The sequence below is a fragment of the Geotrypetes seraphini genome, chromosome 2 (genome assembly GCF_902459505.1).
Source record: "Geotrypetes seraphini chromosome 2, aGeoSer1.1, whole genome shotgun sequence".
NCBI lineage: Eukaryota > Metazoa > Chordata > Amphibia > Gymnophiona > Dermophiidae > Geotrypetes > Geotrypetes seraphini.
This window is the reverse complement of record NC_047085.1, coordinates 283307788-283334310: the sequence shown is the minus strand read 5'-3', so window position 1 is coordinate 283334310 and position 26523 is coordinate 283307788. Positions and strand designations below refer to the sequence as shown.

The following is a 26523-nucleotide window of genomic DNA, read 5'->3' as shown; positions in this document are numbered from 1 at the left end:
AAACATACACCTGTGGCCAGGATCAGGGGTGTGTAAGGCAGGTATCCCAGGGGAGGGGAGGGGGGTGAGGTGAAGCAATCATTGGAGGGAGGAGGTGGCATTGTGGGATAAGGAAGCCCCCCACAGGCAGGGATGGAGAACAGGGACGAGGTGTGTCCCCCCAATAAAGAGTGCCTCTCCCCCCCCCACTCTTCTTCTATACGCTGTTTCACACAGCCTTTCCAGAGGGTGACCAGCAACATGAGCCCCAGACATTACTATGAGCATTCCAAACATCATAGATGAAGCAGGAATACTTGCTTACCTGAGTACAGCCACAGGCTTGAAAAGGCAGCCCATGTAATGTGTAACATCCAGCAAATGAGTGCGGATTGCAACAGTAGATAGGAAGGTGTCTCCAAACAGACAGGAGACGGAAGTTCGTAGTGATGTAGACGTATCACAGCCCTCAGAATTTAAACGTACCAAGGAACGTGGGCTAGACGTCTTTTGGATTTGTCCATAACTGACCAGATGAACGTATTACGTCAGGTCGTCTAACGTACGGCTTGTTGCATGTGCTTAATTGTATATAAATATGTCTAACTTCATATTATCATAAGTGTGGATACTTTGACACCATGGCTCCCAAAGCACAGAAACCTATGGCGAGAAAACCCAACTTCACCCAGGCTGAGACCGAACTGCTAGTGCAGGAGGTCCACACTCACCACCAGCGCCTCTTCTCGCCCCAGGGAGAAAGACTCGGGGCATACTCCAAGAGCAAGCTGTGGACCGAAATTGCTCACCGCCTCAATGCAGTCCACCACCATAAGTGGGATGTGGAGGACTGCAAAAAGAAATGGCGAGCCATTAAAAGGGAAGTGCGAGCAAATGTGGGGAACCGGCCTCCGGATGGAGACATGTTAGACCTCAGCCCCATGGAGCAGCTGGTGCTGAGCTTTGTATCACTATCCTCAACCTATGGTGTGGGCACCCAGGACATCTCAGCTGCCCCACCTGCACAGTCTTCTGGTAAGTACCTGTCCTCATCCCCAGTCTCACAGTTATGTCCCATATTCTGAGAGCCCTCTCTTTCATCCGCCTTCCTCTATCCCTCTAATGGGCAAGTGAGTACACCTGCTGTTCAGTCCTTCACATAACACCTGTTTGGTACTGCTGATGCCACAGCATGGAATTAGAGTCCACCACCCTTATACTCACAAATTGGAGCATTTGCTATGATCAGCAGGTGTGGTCACGAAAGGTGTCTGCACATACACTGCGTTCATCCCCTTCATACTGTCACCAACACACCGCCCTATGGTTGCTGGCTATGTGGTACTACACCTTTGGGATGCATGTTACTGGCAACTCATCTCACCTACACACAGGTCGCGCACCTGTGCTATGCGGTGACATCTATATGTGCTTTTCCCCTATGTAGATGCCACCAGCTCTGATGAGGAGCAACCCTGCGGTAGTGGCATGAACACATCAACTCCGCAGGATGAGCCAGCAACAGTCAGCCAGCAGGAGCTTCAGGGGTCCCAGCACACCCTCACATAGGAGCCTGCGAGTGGAGTTGAGGACCTTCCAATTCTCCCACCACCTGAGCAGTTTGCCACTGTGGTTGGCGAGACTGAAGACGGCAGTGAGGGAGGCCAGGCTGGCCGCTGGAGGGCACCCAGTCGCCAGGGTCGACACCTGGTTCGATTAGCCCAGAAGCTACTGGGCCAGAATCTGACCCTGGAGGGGTATCGCCAGCAGAAGCTCCAGCTGCTGAGAGAGGCTGTGGAGGCGAAACAGCAGGGAGTGGAGGCGAAACTGCAGGGAGTGGAGGCCCAACGGGAGACGAATGACCTGCGCCAGCTTTTGCATACCAACACTGCCATCGCTGGAATGCCTCCGCAGTGAGCTGCACACCGTACTCCCTCCACAAGCCACCACACTGATGAGGTGCCTGCACCACCCTCCAGCACTGGCTCAGTGCCAACCGGCCGCAAAGCCACATAGAAAACCAAGCACCCCCGGGTGTTGGGGCCTGTTCTACGCTTGCCTTCCTCGGCTCCCTTAAGATGGCCAGCATTTGACCACAACACAACCTCCAGCAGTGAGTGCAAGCTCAGACACTGATGTGGTGCCAGTTGTTCCCGAGGCCACATCTCTACCTAGAGGGGGAGCTGGGAGGGCTGTCAGGGGCTGTGGGAGACCACGTGGGCGAGGGAAGGGGAAGTAGGTGGGGGCTGCAGTTGTTTGTGTATGGGGTGGGGGTGGGTTTGGTGAGGATATGGTGTTTGGTGAGGGGTGGTGTTTTGCACATTATGTGGGATAATAAAAGTGTTTTTGGAGAGGAACCTATTGTCTGTGCTTGTTTTCCAGCTTCAGTTTCTGTACACTGAGGCTGACTATTGTCAGTGCTGTTTTCCAGCTTCAGTTTCTGTACACTGAAGCTGACTTGGTTTTGGCACTGGACTGATATAGTGTCAGGTGGCTAGGGTACACCATCCATGTCACACGAAGTGGGTCTGTATTAGACGGTGCCTGGCGTGATAGGAGGTAGGATGAGAGGGGTGTTTCCAGAGGTTGATGAAACGTGGGGTGACACATAGCAGTGAGAACATACGTGGAGAGGTTGAGATAGAGATGGTGTGAGTGAGGGGGTATACAGACACGATATTACACACTCTTCCCTTACCTGTAGACTGCACGACACACGCTGGAATAGCTTAGACGTTGTGAAAGCAGGTATAAGTCAAAACGCTACTTTGAACGTACTGAGGAAACTGATGTGGCTTTGGTTATCGTATTTGTACATTTGGGGCCTATATCCACCGTCGGACCGCCCCCGGAACGCCCCCAATTTGGACGACTTAAGTTCGACGTTTTGTGGCGTGGGACGTGCAGCTGGCCAACCTTTGATTATGTTTACTTGTACATTTTGCCGGGTAATACATCTAAACCCCGACTTGTGCGCTTTTTTTAGACGTTTTTCTGTTTTGATTATTACCCCCATAGCTTATTAGTAAATTAGCATAGTCTTACAACTAGTGGAATAAAATGAATGCCTTTGTAATTTCCCCTATCTTATTAATCATGTTTGGGAATCTCGGATAATTTTGCTGATACAGATATAAATACAAAATAGGACAATGGGATATCCTAGAGGCATACCTTCACAATTCATTCCAACTGATAAGAGACTTTAAGTTACAGTTGACATCATTAATCAATTAATTGTACCTATATAACTTAATTTATAAATGTTTACACATATTATTAAACTAATGTACTCCCTTCCAAACTCTTTTTCCCTCTGTCTCATTTACAATCTACTCTCACTAGTTTATCTTTAGAAAAACACACCTTTTAAGGAAGGCGTGAAAAAGCTTCTTCTCACCCAGAGGCTGTGTGAGAACATGAGCACAAATCTTGTTTGTTCAATTTGTGTCAAATCAAGCACTTTTTCATTTTCCAGACCTCCCTACTTGTCTAAAAAGATGCATATTGAAGTTCATTTCTCCTACACATGAGATGACAGTCTCAGCCTGTCCCAGTAATATCATTCCCTCAGAGCCTGGATCCGCTCAGCTGATGCTCCTGATGAACCACTAGCCATAATCTCTCCTTTCACAACGCTTTCCATCACTGCATCTGCTGTGGACTGATGACATTGGCAGTAACAATGTGAGCACCAGGATGTCAGAATCGGAATATTGCTAAGATTCATTGACACTTAAGATAGCTATGTGGTATGAATTAAAAAGCACCACAGAGATATTTTCAATAGCCTTTTCCAGGACTAGGACCAGGCTACAGCAGTGAATCTCACCAAACTGAAGAACTCCAACATTATTTTCTTGATGGGCAAATAATTTTTTGTCATTCCATCTGTTTAATTTAAAAATCAATTCCATTCCATTCAACTCCCTCCTCATACGATTAACAAGTGTAACCAATATAAAAACAGTCATATCTCAATATAATTTTCATCTTATAATAATTAATTGATTGAGATAATAAATTTTAAAACCAACTAGTTTATTTATCAAAGGATCTTAAAAATCAAATTCATTACCAAATCTATAAAAAGGGTTTCAGGTCATCGCATTTTATTGTTGATTGACAAAATCAAGCAGAGCCTCTGGGGAATCGTAGCGAGTAGTTTATTGTTAAACATAACCCACATCGTTGCCGGGTATAACAGACCATATTTTGCTCCCAGCTGTTGAAGTTGTGGTTTGAGTGAGAGATGTCGTCTCAGGGCTGCAGTGTGTTTAGCAAAATCTGGCAGTAAGAGGATCCTTGTTTCTTGCCACTTTAAGTTTTTAATTTGTTTGACTGATGTAAGGATTTCCATAGCTTGACTGAATCTGAGAAGCTTAAAAATTAAAGGTCTGGGACCTTTTTGGTTAATTGGCTGCTTGAATTTAAGGGAAAGCAGTTTAGGTAGAAATTCCTCCAGAAAGTTTACTGGATTAGATCCCTCAACTCCTTCTGGCAGTCCCAGAAAGCGGATATTGTTCCTCCTACTCCTGTTATTTGCATCTTCTAACTCTTTAGTGAGTCTAATTATAATTTTATAATCAGACTGGCATTGTAATAAAGTATCTTCTGCCCTTGACATTCTGTGCTCCAACTGCTCCATTCATACATTAGAAACTGCCATTTGCTGAGATAGGTTTGAAACATCTGACTGTACCTTAGAGAGTTTATCAGTGTTATCTTGGATTAAGATTTAATTGTCTGCAGTTCTGTCATTATCTGGTCCAGTATTTCTGTTAAATCTTTCAGGAGTGGTACTTTCGATGGAGTAGGAGGATCAAGCTTAAATCGTTTTGCTCCTCTTGCAGCTGCAAACGCTGAATTCAGTCTAGTTTGTCTAGTAGTTGTCATCATTAAGCTTTAAATATGCTCCTTTAGTTAGCTAGTTGAAAGGGAAAGCATCAAAAAAATTCTGATAAATACTTTTAAAGTGCTGGTAGGGAGAGAGCCATCAATCACACGTCTTTCCTGCAGTGCATCCAAGCTCTGCCCTTTCTATTTTGCTCTGCTGCATCCTGACAAGGTATCTTTAGTCAAAATATGGCTGCGGCATTTTTTTAGGTTCATTAAATCAATGAGTCATCAAATACGTCACTGATTACGACAGTGGAAACAGGAGTTTATACCAATGTCATCCACTCAATTTCCAATTTCAATCCAAAAGGTGTTTAGAGTGAAATACAACATTGTTCACTGAAATTTAATCTCCTTTCATAATGACCCCCCCCCCACCCTTCTTTTATAGTCAATGATCTGCCACTGGATATCATCTATCGTATGAGATTTGTCCAGCCAATGCTGGACTAATGGAGCCTGGGTATTTTCAGTGGTGTTAAGGGACTTGTGTTTGTTTAAGCTAATGTGAACCAGATGACTACTCCTATGTAAATTAAGCCACAGGGGCATGTTATTGCATAGACCACATTCTGAGATCTACATGTGGTTTGATTGCTCGATCTAATAGCCATATCCCTGTTAAGAGGAGTCCATATATTCCTTTCAATAATTTTATCACACCACTGGCAGTGACCAAATCTGCTATGATTTCCGTGGTCGCTACCAGTGGTGTGATAAAACTCCTTATCTTTGCGGCACCTTAAAACGCGCTGCAAAGGTAAGGGGAGGGAGGGAGATAGATTCGGGTAGGTAGGAAGGAGGGAGGTGACCACGTGCATTCCCTCCCTTAACTGTAGGGACAATGCCATTCACCACTCCACGGGGCGGTGGATGGCCTTGTCCCCGTACCTGCGGTGAGCACCTTTCCACCCTCCACCGTTTTGGTGGGTTACCCATGGTTACTTGCAGATAGCTGCGGGTAACATCCACCGTGTCATTCTCTACTTAAAACATGAAAACAAATAGAGGGACATAATCAAAACATACATAAAAGCCCGATTTGGTCATATCGTGCTGGACACCTAAACTCGGCATCGGGAAAATGCTCACTCTCGAAAAATATGTCTAGAATAATTTTTTTCCGAAAATGGTCTATCTGGACATCCAGACTATTGTTAGTCCAGACTGCCAGTACATCTATCTTTATACCACATTTTCGACCAAAATTTTATTCAAGTCCCAAATGCCCAGAACAAGACTCACGTTTAAGTTTTGTCCAGGATGTCTAGTAAAACCTTTGATTATCCCTGCAGGATGACTAAGTTTAGGTCCACCCTTATCCCACCCACACCACTCCTCCAGATATGCCCATTTTAGCTCTGGGTGCAAAGTGGGATTCAGAGGTCTAAGAAGTCCTGCAATATGTCCAGAAAATCAGTTTGATTATGGGCATTTGGATGACCTGTCTTTTAGGTCAACCAAGTGCTGATTTGGGCAGGTTTTTAGATGTGTTTAAGTTTTAATTATGAGCCCCATATTTATAGAGATATTTTTTTTTTTTTTTTGAAAGCTTGTTTTTCACACGCATTAGGCAAACAGAGATAAAAACACTGCTACATGCAGGAAGGGCTATGTATACTCCTGGTTTTATATTAAATTCTGAGCGCTGGGTGAGCTATTCATTCTGTCCTAACATTCTATGTCATTACCAATTTTTGTATCTAACTTCCCCCCCTCCCCCCCCCCCCCCACACACACATTTTACTAAGCTGCAGTAGAAGTTTCTACCATGGTCCAGAGTGTTAATTGCTTCAATGTAGAGAATGACATTGGGGGAAAAATATGTCCCCGTCTCCGCCCCATCCCTACAAACTCGGTCCTTGTCCCTGTGAGCTCGGTCCCCGTAAACCATCACATGCACACACTCCTCGAATAGTTTTATACTGAACACAGCTACAATGCTACTTTATCCTAAAGCAAAAGAAGAAAAGAAATAGAAATTGTTTTCTACCTTTGTTGTCTGGTTTCTGCTTTCCTCATCATTCTCTTCCTTCCATCCACTGTCTCTTCCTTATGGCATCTGCTCTATTTCTATGCCTCTACCAGAAACTGTCTCTCCCTTCCATCTCTCCTGCTCCCCCCCCCCTCCATTGGTCTGGCACCCATCTTCTTCCCTCTGCTTCCCCCATGGTCTGGCATCTTTGTCTTCTTCCCTTCCATCTCACTCCCTCTTCAGGTGGTTTTTAGCATCTTTCTCCTCCCTTCAGCTCTGGTATCTGTCTCCTCCCCCTCCCAAAATGCTCTATTTGTCTCCTCTCCCTTTCCCTTCCTTTTCTGTTCTGTAAGTTTGTAGTGTCTTGGTCCTCAATGTATTTTAAACAGTATGGACTCCTACTTTTATTTGTAAATCACTTAGAAAATTTGATAATGTGACAATCAAAATTTTAATAAAACTTCCTTCTCAATTTGTTTTCTACCTCTTGTCTACTTACTTTCCAGTCCTCAAATTCTTTCATTGTGTCTACCTACAGCTTGCCATCTTTCCTTAACCCCTTCCAGTATCTCACTAAATCTATCCTCTTCGCCCAATCCAGCATGTGCTTTTTTAAATCCCCTTCTTCCATCTAGTATATGCTCACTCTCTCCACTTCCTTCCAGATTCTGCTTCTCCTCTATCTTCTCCCATCCAGTGTCTGTTCCCCTCTCCCCTCCCGTCCAGCGTCTGCTCCTCTTTCTCTCCTCCCCACTTCATTATAGCATCTGCTCCATCTGTCCACATTCAGCATCTGTTCCCCTCTTCCCCCGTCCAAGCCACATCTGCTCCACCCTCTCCTGCCACTCAATCTCTTCCCTTCGTTGGGCCACCTACCTCCCTTTCCCTCACCTTCATGGGCGATCTTCAGATATTTTTTTTCTGGGCAACGTTCTCGCAAGTCCTGAACTTGACTGCCCCAAAGCTGTTTCTCTGATGCAAACAGGAAGTGCGTCAGAGGAGAAGCTTTGGGGCAGTCAAGCGCAGGACTTGCAAGAACGTTGCTGCGTCCGGACACCCAGAAAGAAAAAAGTCTGAAGAGCGCCTGTGAAGGTGAGGAAAAGGGAGGGAGGTGGCTAGACGAAGGGAAGAGATGCCCGGATGGATTCATTTTTTCTTTGCTGCCAACAGGAGAGAGCGAGTGTGCGATCGTGAGGAGGGCTAGAAAGGGAAGCAACGCGGCAGATACTTTAGTGCGGGGACAAGGCCATTCACCGCTCTACGGGGTGGTGAATGGCCTTGTCCCCATACCTGCTGTGACCAGTTTTTTCTCTCCACGTTTTGTGGTTAAAAGATGTTACAAATTAATTAGAATTAACAAAGTTAAAAGCTAGTTATTAACAGCGCTAGAGATCAGTTATTGTGGGGTAGGATTGTACAGGTTAGTTGCCTAAATACTTCAGGAACAGGTATGTTTTTAGCTGTTTCCTAAATTCCCCATAAGTTGTATGTGTGAGCAATTGTTCCAGATCTTTGCCCCATAATGCCGCTTGATGCGAGAGAAGATGTTGATGGTGTTTTTTAAATTTACATTCTTTAACCGGTGGGGAAACAAAATTTGAGTGTGAGCTTCTCTTATGTCTGTTTGAGAAAGAGAAGAGGTCAATTATATATTTAGGGGTTAAACCGAATAGTGCCTTAAAGCAAAAGCATCCAAACTTAAACTTCATGCGTGCCTCCATCGGTAGCCAATGCAGAAGTTGGTAGGAAGGTGTTACATGATCGAACTTCTTCAACCCAAAAATTTGCTTGACTGCCGCATTTTGCACCAATTGTAATCGCCACATATTCTTCTGGGAAATTGCCAGGAAGGCAATATTGCAATAATCTAATTGTCTCAGTATAAGGGATTATCTTTGCAGAAAGTAAATTCGATCACGTCTCACCACTCCTTTCCAAGCTTCACTGGCTCCCGATAATTTCCAGAGTCCACTTCAAATGCATCTGCCTAACTTTCAAGATCCTCCACGGCATCCTTCCTCCATTAATCCCACTGTCCTGGAATTCCTCGAATCTTAGTACCACCAGACCTACCCAAAAATCGAAACTATCCTTCCCCTCATTAAAAGGCATTTCCCACCCAGGAAAACTGGGGACTTTCCTCCTCTTCAGATTCATCGAGCTCTGGAATAACCTTACCTCTCCTCTTCGGAACCTGAGGTTCTCCAACCCTTCTGTAAACATCTGAAAACCTGGCTTTTCTCAAAAACTTAATCACTCCCTCCTCATCTGACATCCTAGCTCTTTAACATTCTTCTTTCCTCCGATCTTCATCTAACCCTTTCCCTGGAGTTCCTTTCTCATTACAATCCCTGTAAACCGTGCCGAGCTCTATCACCATGGAGATGGCGCGGTATACAAACCTAAGGTTTAGTTTAAATGATGAGACATCAAAATATGCTTTAATGGACTGAAGCTTCCAGAGAGTAAAAAAACTCTTTCTAACTAAGGAGTCCACCTGGTCTTTCATGGTTAGACTCTGGTCCAATGTTGCACCCAATATCTTCATAGTGGGTTAGATGGGATAATTACATTTATTGATGCACAGTGATGTTTTAGTGTCAAGTGGGTGTGGCGAAGCAACAAAAAATTTTGTTTTTTCTGAATTAAGCTTCAGTTTGAATTCAGTCATCCATTGCTCCATCGAGTTTAATACTTGTTGCCTTAGGAATGACTTCCAAGAGAGAGGTAGCGAATGGGATAACGATTGTAAAGTCATCTGCATAACTAAATAATTTTATTCCCAGCTGGGTTAGTTGTGCACCTAATGACAACATGTAAACATTGAAAAGCAATGGGGACAATGGTGACCTTTGCGGTACACCAGATGGATTGCTCCAGGTATCAGGGAGATCGTGCAGGACATAAGGAACCCTCAAAACCAATCTAATACTTCTTCTCCGATACCAATAACATCTAAGCATTGTAACAGTTTCCCATGGTCCACTAAGTCAAAGGCAGAGCTCATATTGAATTGCATGACTAGGGCATTAAGGCCCTTACTAAACAAGAACTGTAAATTATCCAAGATAGCCGCAATTACTGTCTCAGTGCTAAACAAAGGTCCGAAACCAGATTGAGTTTCATGTAGGAGAGAGAACTGATCAAGGTATTCCATCAATTGAGCATGTACTAAGCCTTCCATGATTTTTACAATAAAAGGGATGGATGCTACTGGTCTGTAGTTGGTTACTAATGCTGATGATTCTTTACAATTATTTGGAATTGGGGTTATTATAATATGACCGTTATTAGTGAGGAATTTTCCATTTTTTAAGTTATCGGTTAAATAATTCAGCAAAGAGTTTAAAGTCTAATGGAGTTGCTTTCATAATTTCTGGGGGACATGGGTCCAAAACACAGTACGATTTAGAGCACAGTTCTTCAACCGCCGGTCCGCGGACCGGTGTCGGTCCGCAGAAAATTTCTGCCAGTCCGCACAGGGCCGGCGAGATCAATTCGGCAGTTAAATTTCCTGCCGACTGCGGTTCCTGCTCACTAATGTTCCTCCCAGCCTCAGGCGATTAAGACAGGCTGCCGACGTCGGGGCCTTCCCTCTCTGAGTCTCGCCTGTTCGGAAACAGGAAGTTGAAACAAAATAGGCGGGACTCAGAGAGTGAAGGTCCCGACGTGGCAGCCTGTCTTGATCGCCACCCCTGCCGAGTTGCTGAAGAGAGCTGCAGATTCAGGTGCAGGTGGAGGGAGATGGTCAGCGTGTGCGAGCAAGATCCTGGGGAGCCTTCACAGTGACTTCCTCCCCTCCCACCAGCTCTCCTACTTGCCAGGGCAGTGATTTACCGGCAACTTCCTGCAGGCAAGTACTGAGAGCTGCTGGAAGGGGAGACAGCCACTGTAGGAGGCAGGGAAGCTGCTGGATAAAGGGAGAGCTGTTACTGGACTTGGAGAGAGTTAGAAGGAGAGATGCTGCTGGGAGGGGAGGAGGGAAAAGGATGGGAAGAGAAAGCACAGTTACTTACCGTAACAGGTGTTATCCAGGGACAGCAGGCATATATTCTCACATGTGGGTGACGTCATCTACGGAGCCCCGATGCGGAAGCATTTTCAAGCAAACTTAATTGAAGATTTAAGTTTGCTCTGCTGCTCCACGCATGCGTGCCTTCCTGCTCCACTAGGGGGTGCATCCCCTCGTGGTCTCCAGTTCACTTAACTAGCAAAGAAGCCAACCTCGGGGAGGTGGGCGGGTTGTGAGAATATATGCCTGCTGTCCCTGGATAACACCTGTTACGGTAAGTAACTGTGCTTTATCCCAGGACAAGCAGGCATGATATTCTCACATGTGGGTGACCTCCAAGCTAACTGAAAAGGGATGGAGTTGGTCTTTAGGCCGCGGAATGAGATAATTGAAGTAAATAGTCCAGGACCAGAGGGACGGGGACCGACACCGGGTCCTGGCTGTGGGAGGAGCACCAGGTTGAGAATCTGGTCCATTTTTGGGAATAGCAGGTTCTCGTCGAGGTCTTTCTAGAGGCCTCCAATATCTCCTTGACTGATTGAGACACGGGGAGAGCAGTCAGGGGGAGAGAAACCAAGCATTCAGATGAAGAGATTGAAGATTGGGATGTAACAGCGAACCCTGACCCTGTGATAGTAGAGAGGGAAACAGAGGCAGAGGCAGTGGATCTCTGACACTGAGTTGAAGTAGAAGGGAGAACCATGGCTGGCGTGGCCAGCGAGGGGCAATCAGGATCAGGGTGGCTTGTACTGTTTTCAGGTGGACAAGCGTCCGCAGTATCAGAGGAAACGGCGGGAACGCGTACAGGAACCTTCCGTCCCAGTCGAGGAGGAAGGCGTCGGCCTCGAGCCGGTCCGGGGAGTACATCTGGGAGCAGAAGAGAGGCAGCTTGTGGTTGTGGGGGGATGCGAATAGATCTATTTGAGGCGTCCCCCACTTTTCGAACACCTGTCGTAGGGTCTGAGAGTGTAATGACCACTCGTGTGGCTGGAGAAGGCGGCTGAGTCTGTCCGCCAGACAGTTCTGTTCTCCTTGTATGTACAACCGCTCGAAGGAAGGTGTTGTTGGAGATTGCCCATTTCCAGAGGCGCAGGGCTTCCCGGCAAAGGGGCCAGGACCCTGTTCCCCCTTGTTTGTTTACGTAGTACATTGCTACCTGGTTGTCGGTTCGGATGAGAACCACTCGGTCGTGGAGCAGATGTTGAAAGGCTACAGCTGCGAGATAGATGGCCCGAAGCTCTAGCACGTTGATGTGGCAGCGACGGTCTTCTGCTGACCACATCCCTTGGGTGCGTAGGCCATCTAGATGGGCTCCCCAAGCGTACTCCGACGAGTCCGTGGTGAGTATCTTGCTGTGGGGTGGGGTGAGGAAGAGCAAACCTTTGGAGAGATTTGAAGAGTCGGCCCACCAGCGGAGCGATCGTTGCAAAGAAGGCGTCACTGTCACGGGGCGGTCGATCGGGTCCCGATCTTGACGCCATTGAGAGGCCAGGGTCCATTGAGGAATTCTCAGATGGAGGCGGGCGAAGGGACGTGGACGGTGGAGGCCATGTGGCCCAGAAGAGTCATCATCTGCCGAGCTGATACTGAGGTCAGCAGGGAAAACCTTCGACTCAGACTTACTAACGCCTCTAGACGCGGAGGGGGGAGGAAGGAACGGAGGCGAACCGTGTCCAGCGTGGCCCCGATGAACTGTAGGGACTGGGAGGGGCGTAGTTGGGATTTTGGGAAGTTTATCTCGAACCCCAGACTTTGTAGGTAGGTAATAGTCTGTTGGGTCGCTGAGATAACCGCTTCCCTGGACGGGGCTTTGATCAGCCAGTGGTCCAGGTAGGGGAATACCTGGAGGCCCTGGGAGCGTAAGGTTGCTGCGACTACTACGAGGCACTTGGTGAAAACCCGAGGTGACGATGCTAGGCCAAAGGGGAGGACACGGTATTGTAGGTGCCAGTCCCCTACCTGAAAACGCAAGAACTTGCGGTGAGCGGGGTGCACTGGGACATGTGTGTACGCCTCCTTGAGATCGAGGGAGCAGAGCAGTCGCCCTCGTCGATCAGGGGGTAGAGTGTCGGTAGGGAGAGCATCCGAAATTTTTCCCGTACCAGAAATTTGTTGAGGCGTCTCATGTCTAGTATTGGGCGTAGGTCTCCCGTTTTTTTCGGTACCAGGAAGTAACGGGAGTAGAAGCCCTTCCCCCGTTGGTCGGGGGGAACCTCCTCCACTGCTCTCAGGCGAAGCAGGTCTCGAGCTTCGGAGAGGAGTACGGGTAGCTGAGTCCGATTGGGAGGGCAATTCCTTGGGGGGTTGTCCGGAGGAATGGCCCGAAAGTTGAGAGAGTACCCTGATGAGATCACGCCAAGGACCCATGCGTCCGATGTGACTTGTTCCCAGCGAGGGTAAAAGGCTTTGAGCCGACCCCCGATGGGAAGGAGGCCTGGGACTATGGCGGAGGGGGCCTGCCCCCTTCCGCGTATCCCGTCAAAAGGACGGGGATGGTTTGGTAATCGCAGGCGGTTGGGACTTGGGCATGGCCCGGTGGTGGGCTTGCGGACGCCTGGGTGGGGGCCGCGAGAAGGCAGGGGTGGATTTTTGTGGGTAGCGGCGCGGAGGGGCCCTATACGGCCTGGACGCGGGCGGTTTGGGCTTTTGTCGGACAAGGGAGGCAAACGAGCGTTCATGTTCGGAGAGGCGTTTTGTAGCCGCCTCGATAGTGTCATCGAACAGTTCTTTTCCCACGCAGGGGAGGTTAGCCAACCGGTCCTGTAAGTTGGGGTCCATGTCGACCAGGCGTAGCCAAGCTAGTCGGCGCATGGCGATAGCAAAGGCTGCCTCTCTGGAGGAGAGTTCGAAGCCATCGTAGGCCGCGTGGAATAGATGGAGGCGTAGGTTGGAGATGGATTCCAAGACCAGGCTAAACGCTCCTTGGCGGGAGGCCGGTAGGTCAGTCTCAAAGGCTCTCAGTAGTCCAATGAGGTGTTTGAGGTAGGATGTGAAGGTGAAAGTGTAGCTTTGCACCCTAGAGGCCATCATCGCATTTTGGTATAGTCTCCTGCCGAACTTGTCTAGGGTTCGGCCTTCTCGGCCTGGGGGGGACCGCCGCTGAGACGCGGGAGGGGTGGGCCTTTTTTAGGTAGGATTCTACTAACAGCGACTGGTGGGAGAGCTGCGATTGTTCAAATCCCGGAAAGGGTACTGTGCAGAAAGGACTACAGGGTGAAACTGAAAGAAGCCAAGAGAGAGATACGTTTGGCGAAGGCACAGGCGGAAGAACAAATGGCTAAAAATGTAAAAAAGGGAGATAAAAATTTTTTCAGATATATTAGTGAAAGGAGGAAGATAAAAAATGGAATTGCTAGGCTAAAAGATGCTGGGAACAAATATGTGGAGAGTGATGAGGAGAAAGCAAATGTGCTAAACAAATACTTCTGTTCTGTGTTCACAGAAGAAAATCCTGGAGAAGGACCGAGATTGTCCGGCAAAGTTGCACGAGAAAATGGAGTAGATTCTGCGCCGTTCACGGAGGAGGGTGTTTATGAGCAACTTGAAAAACTGAAGGTGGACAAAGCGATGGGACCAGACGGGATCCATCCCAGGATACTAAGGGAACTCAGAGAGGTTCTGGCGAGTCCTATTAAAGACTTGTTCAACAAATCTCTGGAGACGGGAGTGATTCCTGGGGATTGGAGGAGAGCGGATGTGGTCCCTATTCATAAAAGTGGTCACAGGGATGAAGCAGGAAACTACAGGCCGGTGAGCCTCACTTCAGTTGTTGGAAAAATAATGGAAGTGTTGCTGAAAGAAAGGATAGTGTATTTCCTTGAATCTAATGGGTTACAGGATCCGAGGCAACATGGCTTTACAAAAGGTAAATCGTGCCAAACGAACCTGATTGAATTTTTTGATTGGGTGACCAGAGAGCTGGATCGAGGACATATGCTAGATGTAATTTATTTGGATTTCAGCAAAGCCTTTGATACAGTTCCTCATAGGAGGCTGTTGAACAAACTTGAAGGGCTGAAGTTAGGACCCAAAGTGGTGAACTGGGTCAGAAACTGGCTGTCGGACAGACGCCAGAGGGTGGTGGTTAAAGGAAGTCGCTCGAAGGAAGGAAAGGTGACTAGTGGAGTCCCTCAGGGTTCGGTGCTGGGGCCAATCCTGTTCAATATGTATGTAAGTGACATTGCTGAAGGGTTAGAAGGAAAAGTGTGCCTTTTTGCAGATGATACCAAGATTTGTAACAGAGTAGACACCGAAGAGGGAGTGGAAAATATAAAAAAGGATCTGCAAAAGTTAGAGGAATGGTCTAATGCCTGGCAACTAAAATTCAATGCAAAGAAATGCAGAGTAATGCATTTGGGGATTAATAATAGGAAGGAACCATATATGCTGGGAGGAGAGAAGCTGATATGCACGGACGGGGAGAGGGACCTTGGGGTGATAGTGTCCGAAGATCTAAAGGCGAAAAAACAGTGTGACAAGGCAGTGGCTGCTGCCAGAAGGATTCTGGGCTGTATAAAGAGAGGCGTAGTCAGTAGAAGAAAGAAGGTGTTGATGCCCCTGTACAGGTCATTGGTGAGGCCCCACTTGGAGTATTGTGTTCAGTTTTGGAGACCGTATCTGGCGAAAGACGTAAGAAGACTTGAGGCGGTCCAGAGGAGGGCGACGAAAATGATAGGAGGCTTGCACCAGAAGACATATGAGGAGAGACTGGAAGCCCTGAATATGTATACCCTAGAGGAAAGGAAAGACAGGGGAGATATGATTCAGACGTTCAAATACTTAAAGGGTATTAACGTAGAACAAAATCTTTTCCAGAGAAAGGAAAATGGTAAAACCAGAGGACATAATTTGAGGTTGAGGGGTGGTAGATTCAGGGGCAATGTTAGGAAATTCTACTTTACGGAGAGGGTGGTGGATGCCTGGAATGCGCTCCCGAGAGAGGTGGTGGAGAGTAAAACTGTGACTGAGTTCAAAGAAGCGTGGGATGAACACAGAAGATTTAGAATCAGAAAATAATATTAAAGATTGAACTAGGCCAGTTACAGGGCAGACTTGTACGGTCTGTGTCTGTGTATGGCCGTTTGGAGGAGGATGGGCAGGGGAGGGCTTCAATGGCTGGGAGGGTGTAGATGGGCTGGAGTAAGTCTTAACAGAGATTTCGGCAGTTGGAACCCAAGCACAGTACCGGGTAAAGCTTTGGATTCTCGCCCAGAAATAGCTAAGAAGAAAAAAAAAAAAAAATTTTTTAAATTGAATCAGGTTGGGCAGACTGGATGGACCATTCGGGTCTTTATCTGCCATCATCTACTATGTTACTATGTTACTTGGCCTCCATTTTGGAGGGCACGGCTGTGACCATATAGGGGGTCTCCAGGTTCCTGAAGAGAGCCTGTTGGAGTATTGGGTTAGGCGGTAAGCGAAGGGACTCTCTGGGCAGTGATGGCATATCCAGTTCCGCTAGGTATTCTTTAGAGTATCTGGAGTCGGACTGGAGGTCTAAATTCAAAGCGTGGCCCATGTCCTGGACAAAGCGCGAGAAGGATGGTCGGGATGTTCCCGAGGCCCCGTGCGGGGTTGGTGAACGAGACCATCGTCGGGTGGAGAAGGAAGGGGAGGCTTCCCTCGAGTAGCGAGGTTCCTGTTCCGATCCAAGCTCCGAAGCCGGGGAAGCACTGTGAAAGTGTTCCGGGGTCGTGGATCTCCGACGTCTCGAGGAGCCCCTCAGAGACGATGCCGGGGTTCGGGGTACCGATCGATGTCGGATCGGTGACCTCGACCCGGACTCCTTCGGAGTTCGGAGGATGCGTGGGTTGGAGAGTGATAACTCCGCCACCCTCAGTGGTCCCGTACGAGGTGTAGGTGAACGTCCTCGTAGAGTGGGAGAACCCCGGGCCTTCTTAGAGGTACGGCGGTTCGAGGTTTCTGTCGGTTTGGCCCGACGTTTTGCCCTGTGGCAGTCTGTGGAGGGAGAGCGCCTCGGCGAGGAGTCCGAGGAGGATGAGATGCGGCGAAGCTTGCGCACTTTCCCCCGGGGTGGCTCGACGTGAGGCTCAGGCTGGTCTGGCACATGCGGGGTCGAGGTCGAGGCCGGTTGTAGATGGGCCATTGCAGCGGACAGCTCCGACGAGATCATTGCTCGGAGTAGGTCCTGGAAGACGGGCACGGACAGCATCGAGGGCATGTCCCCTGCCTCGGTGCACTCCACCGGGGGCGACCTCGTATCAGAGTATTCCCGTGTGGTGGAGGCACGGCCCGAAGGCTTGGAGGGCTTTGTAAGCATGGGACTTCCGCCATGCGTCGCCGGTGTCCCCGAGGTTGGTTTCTTCACTGGTACAGAACCTGAAGAGGGAAGAGGGGACTTACCCGGAGCCGAGGCTTTCTGTTGTCCCGAGGACTTCGGAGTCGAGTCTCGAGGCGATGCCGAGGTATTCGGGGCCGAGGTCAAGGCCGGGGCCGACCTCGAGGCCGATGTAGAGGGTTGGTCTGAGGCGAAAAGATCCGCCATGTGGGCTTTCCTTCGACGGAGGGCCCGGTTCTGGAAAGTAGCGCACTGGGGGCAGGAGTCGGTTGGATGAGCGGCCCCCAGGCAGAGGATGCACCGGCGATGCGGGTCTGTGATGGAAAGAAGCCGCTCGCACCGGGTGCACTTTTTAAAGCCGGTCAAAGGCCGGGACATAGAATCGAAAGTGGCCGCGGCTCGAGTAGCCACGCGGCCACGGGGATCCGGAAGCCTCCGGGTCGATCAAACGAAGCAGGAATCAAGTTGAAGAAGGTAAAACTTTTGCGCACAGCGACTTAAACGATGAATAAACAAGAAATTGCGGTGCTAGAAGGCAGTTGGGGCAGAGCCTGAAAAAACACGACTTCTAGGCTCAGCGGAAAATTTTGAACTGGAGACCACGAGGGGATGCACCCCCTAGTGGAGCAGGAAGGCACGCATGTGTGGAGCAGCAGAGCAAACTTAAATCTTCAATCAAGTTTGCTTGAAAATGCTTCCGCATCGGGGCTCCGTAGATGACGTCACCCACATGTGAGAATATCATGCCTGCTTGTCCTGGGATAAGAGAGCTAATGTTGAATAGAGGGAGTAGGGAAGGGAGAAGAAGGAGAGATGCTGCTGGAAGGGGAGGAGGGAAAGGGATGGGAAGAGAGTTAATGTTGGATAGAGGGAGAAGGGAAGGGAGAAGGGAAAAAAGGAAGGAGGGAAGGGAGAAAGAAAAAAGGAAGGAAACAGCTGGCAGGGAGATTACAGGAAGGGAAGGGGGTCAGGGTGGAATGGAGAGATCAGATGAGGGAAAGGGGAGAGAGAGGAATGAGAAAACAGAGAGACATTGATGCTGGAAAGGGGGTCAGCAGAGAAATGAGAGAGGGATAAAGATGCTAGATCTGGTGTAGGAGAGATAAAAATGAAGAAGGCAGTGAAGCTGGAATGAATGATGTCAAAAAGGAGAGGAGGAACAGGCTGGATGGACAGGGAAGAGGGGCATATAAATAAGTCAGATACATATGGAAGGGGGAGAGGGCAGACATTGGATGGAACGGGCAGATGCTGGAAGGAAAAGAATAAAAAGATGAAAGCAGAAACCAGAGACAACAAAAGGTAGAAAAAAATAATTTTATTTCTATTTTGTCATTAGAATATATCAGATTTGAAATATATATCCTGCTAAAGACATAACTGGGGACTGCAGTATTCTGTTAGCATGATATTTCTATGTAGCATTCTATAATAACTTGGCTTGTTCAGTTTTCTTGATAGTAGAGGGGATATATGTGAAGGGGAGGGGAGACAGGGGTTTTGTTGGTCCGTGCTCTGTATATTTGTATTTATAAAATCACAATTGTTCAGAATATTGTTTCTTTTTATACTTTAATAAAATACGTTCAATATAAAATCATAATTGCGGCTTGTGCAGATGGGATCAGATGGTTTGCGGGGACCGAGCTCGCGGAGATGGGGCGTAAACGGGGTTTTTAAATTTTAGTCCTAGTAGTTTGCCGGTCCACAAAATTATTCTTTTATTTCTGCCGGTCCATGGGTGTAAAAAGGTTGAAGAACACTGATTTAGAGTACTTGTTACATAATTTGATATAATTCTAAATCTTGTTAGTTATTTGATGTTCGTATGTCATTTGTTAAACAGTTATTTCTTAGGTTTTTAATTTTTGAATCGAAATGCTGTCCTAAATTGTTTGCTGAGGGTAGTTTAATGTTATGCATGAGTTGATTGCAGCGTGTGGTGTCAAATAAATTCGTAACCAAGTTGAACAGCTCTTTTGTATTTATTCCATTTGAGCTAGTATTAGATGTGTTGATTTTGGCTGAGTAAAAAGCTTTACGTTTTTCTTTTTATCAGGTGTTTATAGATTTTTATGTTGGATCTCCAGTTGTTCCGGTCTGACAAGTTTCCCGTTTTTTTTCCAAGTTCTTTCCAATCGTCTTGCTAACTGTTTCATTTTTAGAAGTTCCGTGTCAAACTATTTGTTATATTTATTTGAACAGTTTTTGCTATTTCGTTTAGGGGCAATTTTATCTAAAATGGATGTGCTAGTTTTCATCCAGTGGTCCTAAAAATCAACTCCTTCTTCTATCTCCGCTTGTAGTTCATATTATGACCAATATTCCTCTGGATTGATACGACCCCTTGTGAGATGTTCTCTATTTATCTTTGGATGTGTTTTGGATTTTAAATAGGTCCAAGTTAAATTGAAATAATAAGTAAAATGATCGGACCAGATATCGTGACACCAGGTACCATCAGATAGAGAGATAGAAGGGTCTGAAATCTCCTTTTTAGCCATAGCTACCACATCTAAAGGATGACCTTTTTCATGGTAACAGTCACCGTGTCATTCTCTACTTCAATGCTCATAGAATTCCTATAAGCATTGGAGTATTTAGCACTCTGGGCCGTGGTACAAACCTCTTCTGGATAGATCAGGGTCTTCTGCAGCTTAGTAAATAGGGCCTTAATCCTGCTTGTTAATAGAAAAAAAATTCATCCTAAGGGACCTTGAAGGAAAAGAAAGCAAATAAATTGGGAAAAACAGGGGGAAACTTTTGATGATCGTGAGAAAACTGAGGAAGTGCTAGAATGGAGGGGGGTAGCCTAGTGATTAGCATAGTGGCCAGAGAATCTGGGGAACTGGGTTCAATTCCCACTGCAGCTCCTTGTAACCCACCATTGCCCCAGGTACAAAATAAGTACCCTATTTATATACTACTTATAGCCTAAGTGGTTTACATTCCCTATCTGTCCTGGTGGGCTCACACTCTATCTAATGTATCTGGGGCAATGGGGGATTAAGTGACTTGCCCAGGGTCACAAAGAGCAGCATGGGATTTGAACCCACAACCTCAGAGTGCTGAGGCTGTGGCTCTAACCACTGTAATCATAGCAAGGTAATATATCAAATCCTATCCCCTTTCCCCTAATAGCATGGATAAAGAGTGATTAAGGGTATTTTCAGTGGGTAATAATAGCTATGTAAGAATTCCCCTAAGTGCTCAGAAAAACCACCTCAGTTTTCCAGCCTGAGTTGTTCCTTGCCAGTATATGATGCTACCCTACTTGTGCAGCTGATTTTATTCTGTTTTTCAATGGCAAAAAAAAAATCCAGCATCATTATATAAGTTTATTATTAATTCTTCCTGGCTGTTACCACAATTCAGACTGAGTTCACATGACAATACTCAGCTCTTGAGTGAGATATATGACTTATCTTTAATTATGCTCAATATAAGGCATTAAAATAATTTACTGAGTTTATAAATGGGGATGAGGGAGGGAGAAACCTCATTAGACTTAAATAAAACTAACAAAAAAAGGTTAAATATTTTTATTTGTAATCTTTAAATATGTATCAGTGATGTATCAGTGATGGTGCTTCTGTTTAAACCGAAGTCCACAGTAACCACATGTTCCAGTTTTTGAATCTTTGTCCTGCAAAAGAAAAGGCCTGATCAAAGAAACTGAATAGGCTTTAAAGGAAATTTTTTAACATTTGGTTTAAAAAATGTTTTTTATTCCACAGTATTAAGGAAGTAATAAATTACCAGTCAATAAGCACTACTTGCTGCAGGTCTGTTTTATTCCTAGGGACCTACAGCAGATAGCACATGCTAAATAGTAGTAAATTACCCCTCAAAGTTTTAACACCTGAATTATAATGCAGGAAAGAAAAAGTTCCAAATGACTGGATAAAAAAAATAACTTGATATCAGAACTATGGAAATTACACCAATAAGACACAAGTTGCAGTAGCCTAGAATATATATATCTGAAGCTAGAGGCAGGATTAGATAGTTTCAGGGTTTGGATTACATAGCATGGCTTTTAACATAGTTATCATTTGTATTATCATTTACAATGGCACCAGTGCCATGTACAGATCAGGTCATGCTCCTTTAGGTGCTTTTTAAGGCATGGATTTGGCCTTCAAATTTTGGTTCTAATCTAATCTAATCCTTAGGTTCTCTTAGAACTTGTACAATTTCTTTTTGGATCCTGTTTCTGTTAATATTTCCCTAATCTGCAGTGAGCCCTCTTAGCATTTGCAAAATTCTAAGGGGTCTTCAGCAAGAGATCACTCAGCATTCTCAACCAAAATTCCCATTAAAATCTTGATAATTAATTCTCATCCTATGCAGAAGTCCTCTCAATATACATTATATCCAAGGAAATGGACTAGGGATTTGATATACTGCTAGAACAAGGTGTATTAAGTAGTTTACACTCAGGTACTCAAGCATTTTCCCCATCTGTCAAGGTAGGCAACCTCCCCTTCCAGTTTCATCCACTCTATCCTTGCGATATAATTTTACCTAGCTAATTCAGTGTCCCATTGACTGTCCTCCTTCCACCAGGTCTTCGAGATGCCTATCTACCTCATCATTCAGTACTCTAACTCTCCTATTTTAATTTTTAGGCTTCTAGCATTTGTAATAATAATAATAATATTAATAACTTTATTCTTCCATACCGCCACAATCGTGCGACTTCTAGGCGGTTCACAACAAAGAGAGCTGGACAATCAGTGAGTTACAACATGTAGATAGACAGTGAATTTACAGTATACAGAATCTTAAAAATGCAACGTATTACAATATACAGTTTGTTTAGAATTTCAGAGGGGCCCTTTTAGAAAAAGTAGCGAATTACAGAATACAATTTGTTAAGAATTTTCAGAGGGAGCATAGTAGGAAAAAGAAATGGAGATGGAGTTTAGTTGATATGTCTGTCGAAAAGGGCAGTTTTTATGACTTTTCTAAAAGCGACGTAGGTCAGTCTAGCTCTATTAATGTAGTTGTCTAGCCAGTGTTGTTGTTTGTTTGCTTGGTACATAAAAGTTCTGTCCAGAAAGGGTTTGTATTTACAGCCAGTAATGTTTGGATATGTAAATAGTTTGCAGTTTCTGGTTTGGGTTATTCCATGTCAAGTGATCAAGGGCTCCCTGCATGACCATCACGGATTTTGATAAAACTTTATGCACAAAGTCCCACATGTATCAAACGAACTTTGGTAAAGTTTTAGTTTCGCCTGTGGAATATTCTTGGAGATATAGCCATTTGTTTGACCCCATACTGCAATGACATACAGTACGACAGTGACATTCTGACAACTTTGAGACACAATATCTCACGAGCTATGTTTCCAAAAAAACTGAAACTTAGCTACCCTGCACAACTTTTGGAGCTCTATTCAGTGCTACCAATAATAATTTTTGTCGAGCACTGAGTGAATGGTTGAATTACAGTAAACTTGGCCGAAAAAATTAGTGCTCCAAAAAAAGTCAAAGTTTGACATTACTTAGCTCCCACAATAATTGAGTAATAAATGCGAAATTTTTGGCGCATAATGTAGTTTTCAAAAGTACAATTTCAACCTCCAAGCTCTTTCCATTAGTTTACAAATTAAGTGTAAAGTTGCTAATTTGTATAAAAAGGCCAAAAATAGGGTATTTTCAGCCTGCTTTTACAGAAAAATACCTTTCAGAAACTCTTTCAAATCAGTCTCATTAGAAAGAGCATATTTCAAACCCCCTAGAAAAGTGGGCTTCATTTTTCAACGCAGGTTATCAATGCCCGAAAAAGGGGGACAAAGTTGGGAGATGTCACTATGGCAACGGCCTACGTTTCAACTTACAATTATGTCACTTTTCACACTGTTTTTCCCTGTTTATTTTTACTCAAGCTTTGGGTACAATTATAGTGTTCTTAATTAATGATTATTCCTAACTAGAAATTGAGGTGATAATTTTGTTGCATGCAGATCACAAATTACAACTTGTTTTCTTTTTCAGATCCACATTATTATTAATTCAGTTTAAAATGGATGCCAACGAATCGACTAATAATAATCCTTTTCTGCCAGACTGTGCCATTGGGCAAAAATTGTTCTCAAAGTGTCATGACGGCACATTTTATTCTAAAAAATGTGGGCTCATTTTTTTACATAATTTGTCAACCGATGAAAAATTGCTTATCACTCGGCGCTCTGAAGTTGAACTGATCGATAAAGACCAAATCTGCCTCCACCACAAAGCAAAGTATCTCGACAAATATGAATTAAAGCAAACATTGTGTTGTAATCCATTTGAAAAGAAAAATCACATTGTTCAAAGTGGATTGTTAAAAGTCGATCTTGCCATGTCTAATGATTTTAGAAAAGTGGCAAAAATAAATATCAAGCCAGGTCAGAAACTTTGCAGTAGGTGCAAAGCCCAATACGTTTCAATGAGTGAAGCTACTACTGCAGCATCTTCATCTTCAGACGATTTTGATATCAGCATCTCCGATGCAGTTGATCGAAGCTTGACTGCTTTAGGAACCTCTCCATTGAAAATTCGAAGGTTAGCTAGTAGAGATAAAGCCGGCTATGTGATACGAAAAATTGAACGTGTGCAGAATGTGATAGCCAAGAAGATTACATCTGCTGCTGGAGTTTCAGCTGAAGAAGTTGGGCCGTCTCGTCAGTCTGTAGAATGCAAGTTATGTGAAGATTACACTGACCTCATTGAAGAAATGAAAACGAAAATTGCAATATCCAACAGGTCAATGAAAGTTCAATTATTGACGATGGCCCCAAAAAGTTGGTCAATAAAGGAAACAGCAATGAAGTTTGGCGTTTCAGAGCACATGGTCAGAACAGCCCAAAAAGTAAAGAAAGAGAAAGGCATTTGTTCTATACCTGATGCAAAAATTGGCAAGTCCCTTCCAAAAAAAATTGCAAATAGAGTTCAAGATTTTTACGAAGACGATGAATTCAGCAGAATATGTCCTGGCAAAAAAGATTGCATTTCAGTCCGCCTCAATGGTTTAAAAGTACAAAAGCAAAAGCGGCTGCTGTTGTGTAATTTAAAAGAGCTGTACGTGGCGTACTGTAACAAATACGGAACTGAAATTGGTTTTTCCAAATTCTGTGAGCTCAGGCCAAAGTGGTGTGTAACCGTTGGTGCATCAGGTGCACACTCCGTGTGTGTCTGTACGATACATCAAAATGTAAAGCTCATGCTACAAGGCGCCGATGTCAAAGAGAACTAAAAAGTTCTTATGGAAAAAACTGTGTGTGACCTAAATGACAAGGACTGTATGCTACAACGATGTCAAAACTGCCCTGGTGAAGAAGCACTAACAGCGTACCTGGAAGAAATATTCAAGGATTTAGATCCAGAAGAATCAATAGAATTTAAGCAATGGGTTCATGCTGACCGTGAAACATTAGAAACAAGCGTACTAACCATGGACAACTTTATTGAAAGACTTGCAAGCAAGATTTGGAAGTTGACAAGCCACCATTTCATTTCAAAACATCAAAGTGAATATTTGAAGATGTTGAAGACATAGCAAATATCCCTCTACTTACCAAACTTCTAGAAACCATAGTTGCTACCCAGCTCTCCTCCTATCTCGAGAGATTCTCCATTCTTCACTCATACCAACATGGCTTCAGACCCTGCTTTAGCACTGAATCCCTCCTAGTTTCCCTAATTTCAAAGGTACAACTACACTCACATAACAAATTCGCTGTCCTACTACAATTCGATCTTTCTGCTGCTTTTGATGTCGTCCATCACGACATACTACTTTACCAACTTTCCGAGATTGGAATCGACTCCACCGTCCTAATGTGGTTCTCAAACTTCTTACGCTTCCGTTCCTACACCGTCAACACAAATGGCACCATGTCCACTCCTTGGACTCCATCTTGCGGTGTCCCTCAAGGATCACCCCTTTCCCCTATTCTCTTTAACATCTACATGTCCTCCCTGAAACTCTTTCAACTATCCCCCCTGGAAACAATCTACACTTATGCAGATGACATCCTTGTCCTCCTTGAGACTGACCAGAATCTCACCAACCTCCACGAAAACATTACAGCTTGCATAATGAGACTCCGTGCCTGGTCCCTCTCGGTACAGATGAAACTAAACAAATCTAAAACAAAACTACTCTGGCTCGGCCCAAAATTCGAACACCTGCCCACACTTTTCGCACTACCCACAGGCGATACACTACAGCTCGAGTTCTCATGCAAGGTCCTTGGTATCACTATCGATTCCTCTCTCTCCCTCAATGACCACCTCAACTCCTTGGCAAAATCATGCTTTTTCAGCCTTCACATGCTGAGGAAAGCTAGATTCTACTTTAGCCAACAACACTTTGCCATCCTTGTCCAATCCATCATCCTCTCCAAACTAGATTACTGCAACGCCATCTACTTAAATCTATCAAAAAAAAGTATTCTAAGACTCCAGCTAATCCAGAATACTGCAGCCAAACTGATCTTCTCAAAACGCAAGTCTGACCATGCCTCCCCACTCCTTGCCAAACTTCACTGGCTTCCAATAATCTCCAGAATCCATTTCAAATATTCCTGCCTGGCTTTCAAGATCATTCACGGAATCCTGCCTCCTCTTATCCCACTGTCTTTCAACTCCTCCAGTCCCGACTCCTCCAGAACTGCCCAAAGGCTTAAACTAGCCTTCCCCTCTCCACGCGGCATCCACTATTCAGGCAAACTGGGAAAATCCCTTCTCTTCAAAATCACAGGTCTTTGGAACGATCTCACCACCCCGCTGCGGAACCTGAGCTCCCTTCAATTATTCCGCAAACAACTGAAAACCTGGCTTTTCAGCAAATTGTAGCTTCCCCCCTTTCTCTCCCCCCTTCTACACATAAGTTCATGTAATCCTTTTTCTTCTTCTCTACCCACTATTTTAAGTTCTTGTAAACCGTGTCGAGTTCCATTCTCATGGAGATGATGCGGTATATAAACTTAAGGTTTAGATTAGATTAGATTAAAAGAAACGGAAATGATCGTTTTGATGGATTTCGCTGAAAATTACTCATTTGTTGTACAGGATGCCGCCCAAGGCTTTCACTGGGAAAATTCACAAGCTACGGTACATCCTTTTGTTGCATATTACCTCAATGAAGTGGGCACATTGCAAGTTGTAAACTGTTGCATTATTTCTGATCATATGTAACATGATACGATATCTGTACACGTGTTTATTCAAAAGTTGATCGAATTTTTGGTAACTCAAACAAACATTACCAAAATATACTACTTCAGTGATGGCTCAGCAGCACAATATAAAAACTACAAGAACTTTGTGAATTTGTGCAATCACAGAAATGATTTCAACATTGAGG

General features: G+C 45.2%; 1 protein-coding gene across 3 annotated transcripts in view; it reads right to left on the bottom strand.

The window, feature by feature from the left end:
- Positions 1–20488: 20488 nt before the first annotated feature.
- NDUFS6 (NADH:ubiquinone oxidoreductase subunit S6) overlaps positions 20489–26523 on the bottom strand; it is a 148415-nt gene continuing 142380 nt past the window's right edge. For 2 of the 3 annotated variants that reach the window (XM_033929762.1, XM_033929763.1), the window contains one exon: positions 20489–20809. In XM_033929762.1, coding sequence (XP_033785653.1) covers positions 20741–20809 — 69 coding nt within the window. In that variant the 3' untranslated portion in view covers positions 20489–20740. The remainder of the gene's footprint in view (positions 20810–26523) is intronic. The other variant, XM_033929761.1, reaches the window with a different exon arrangement.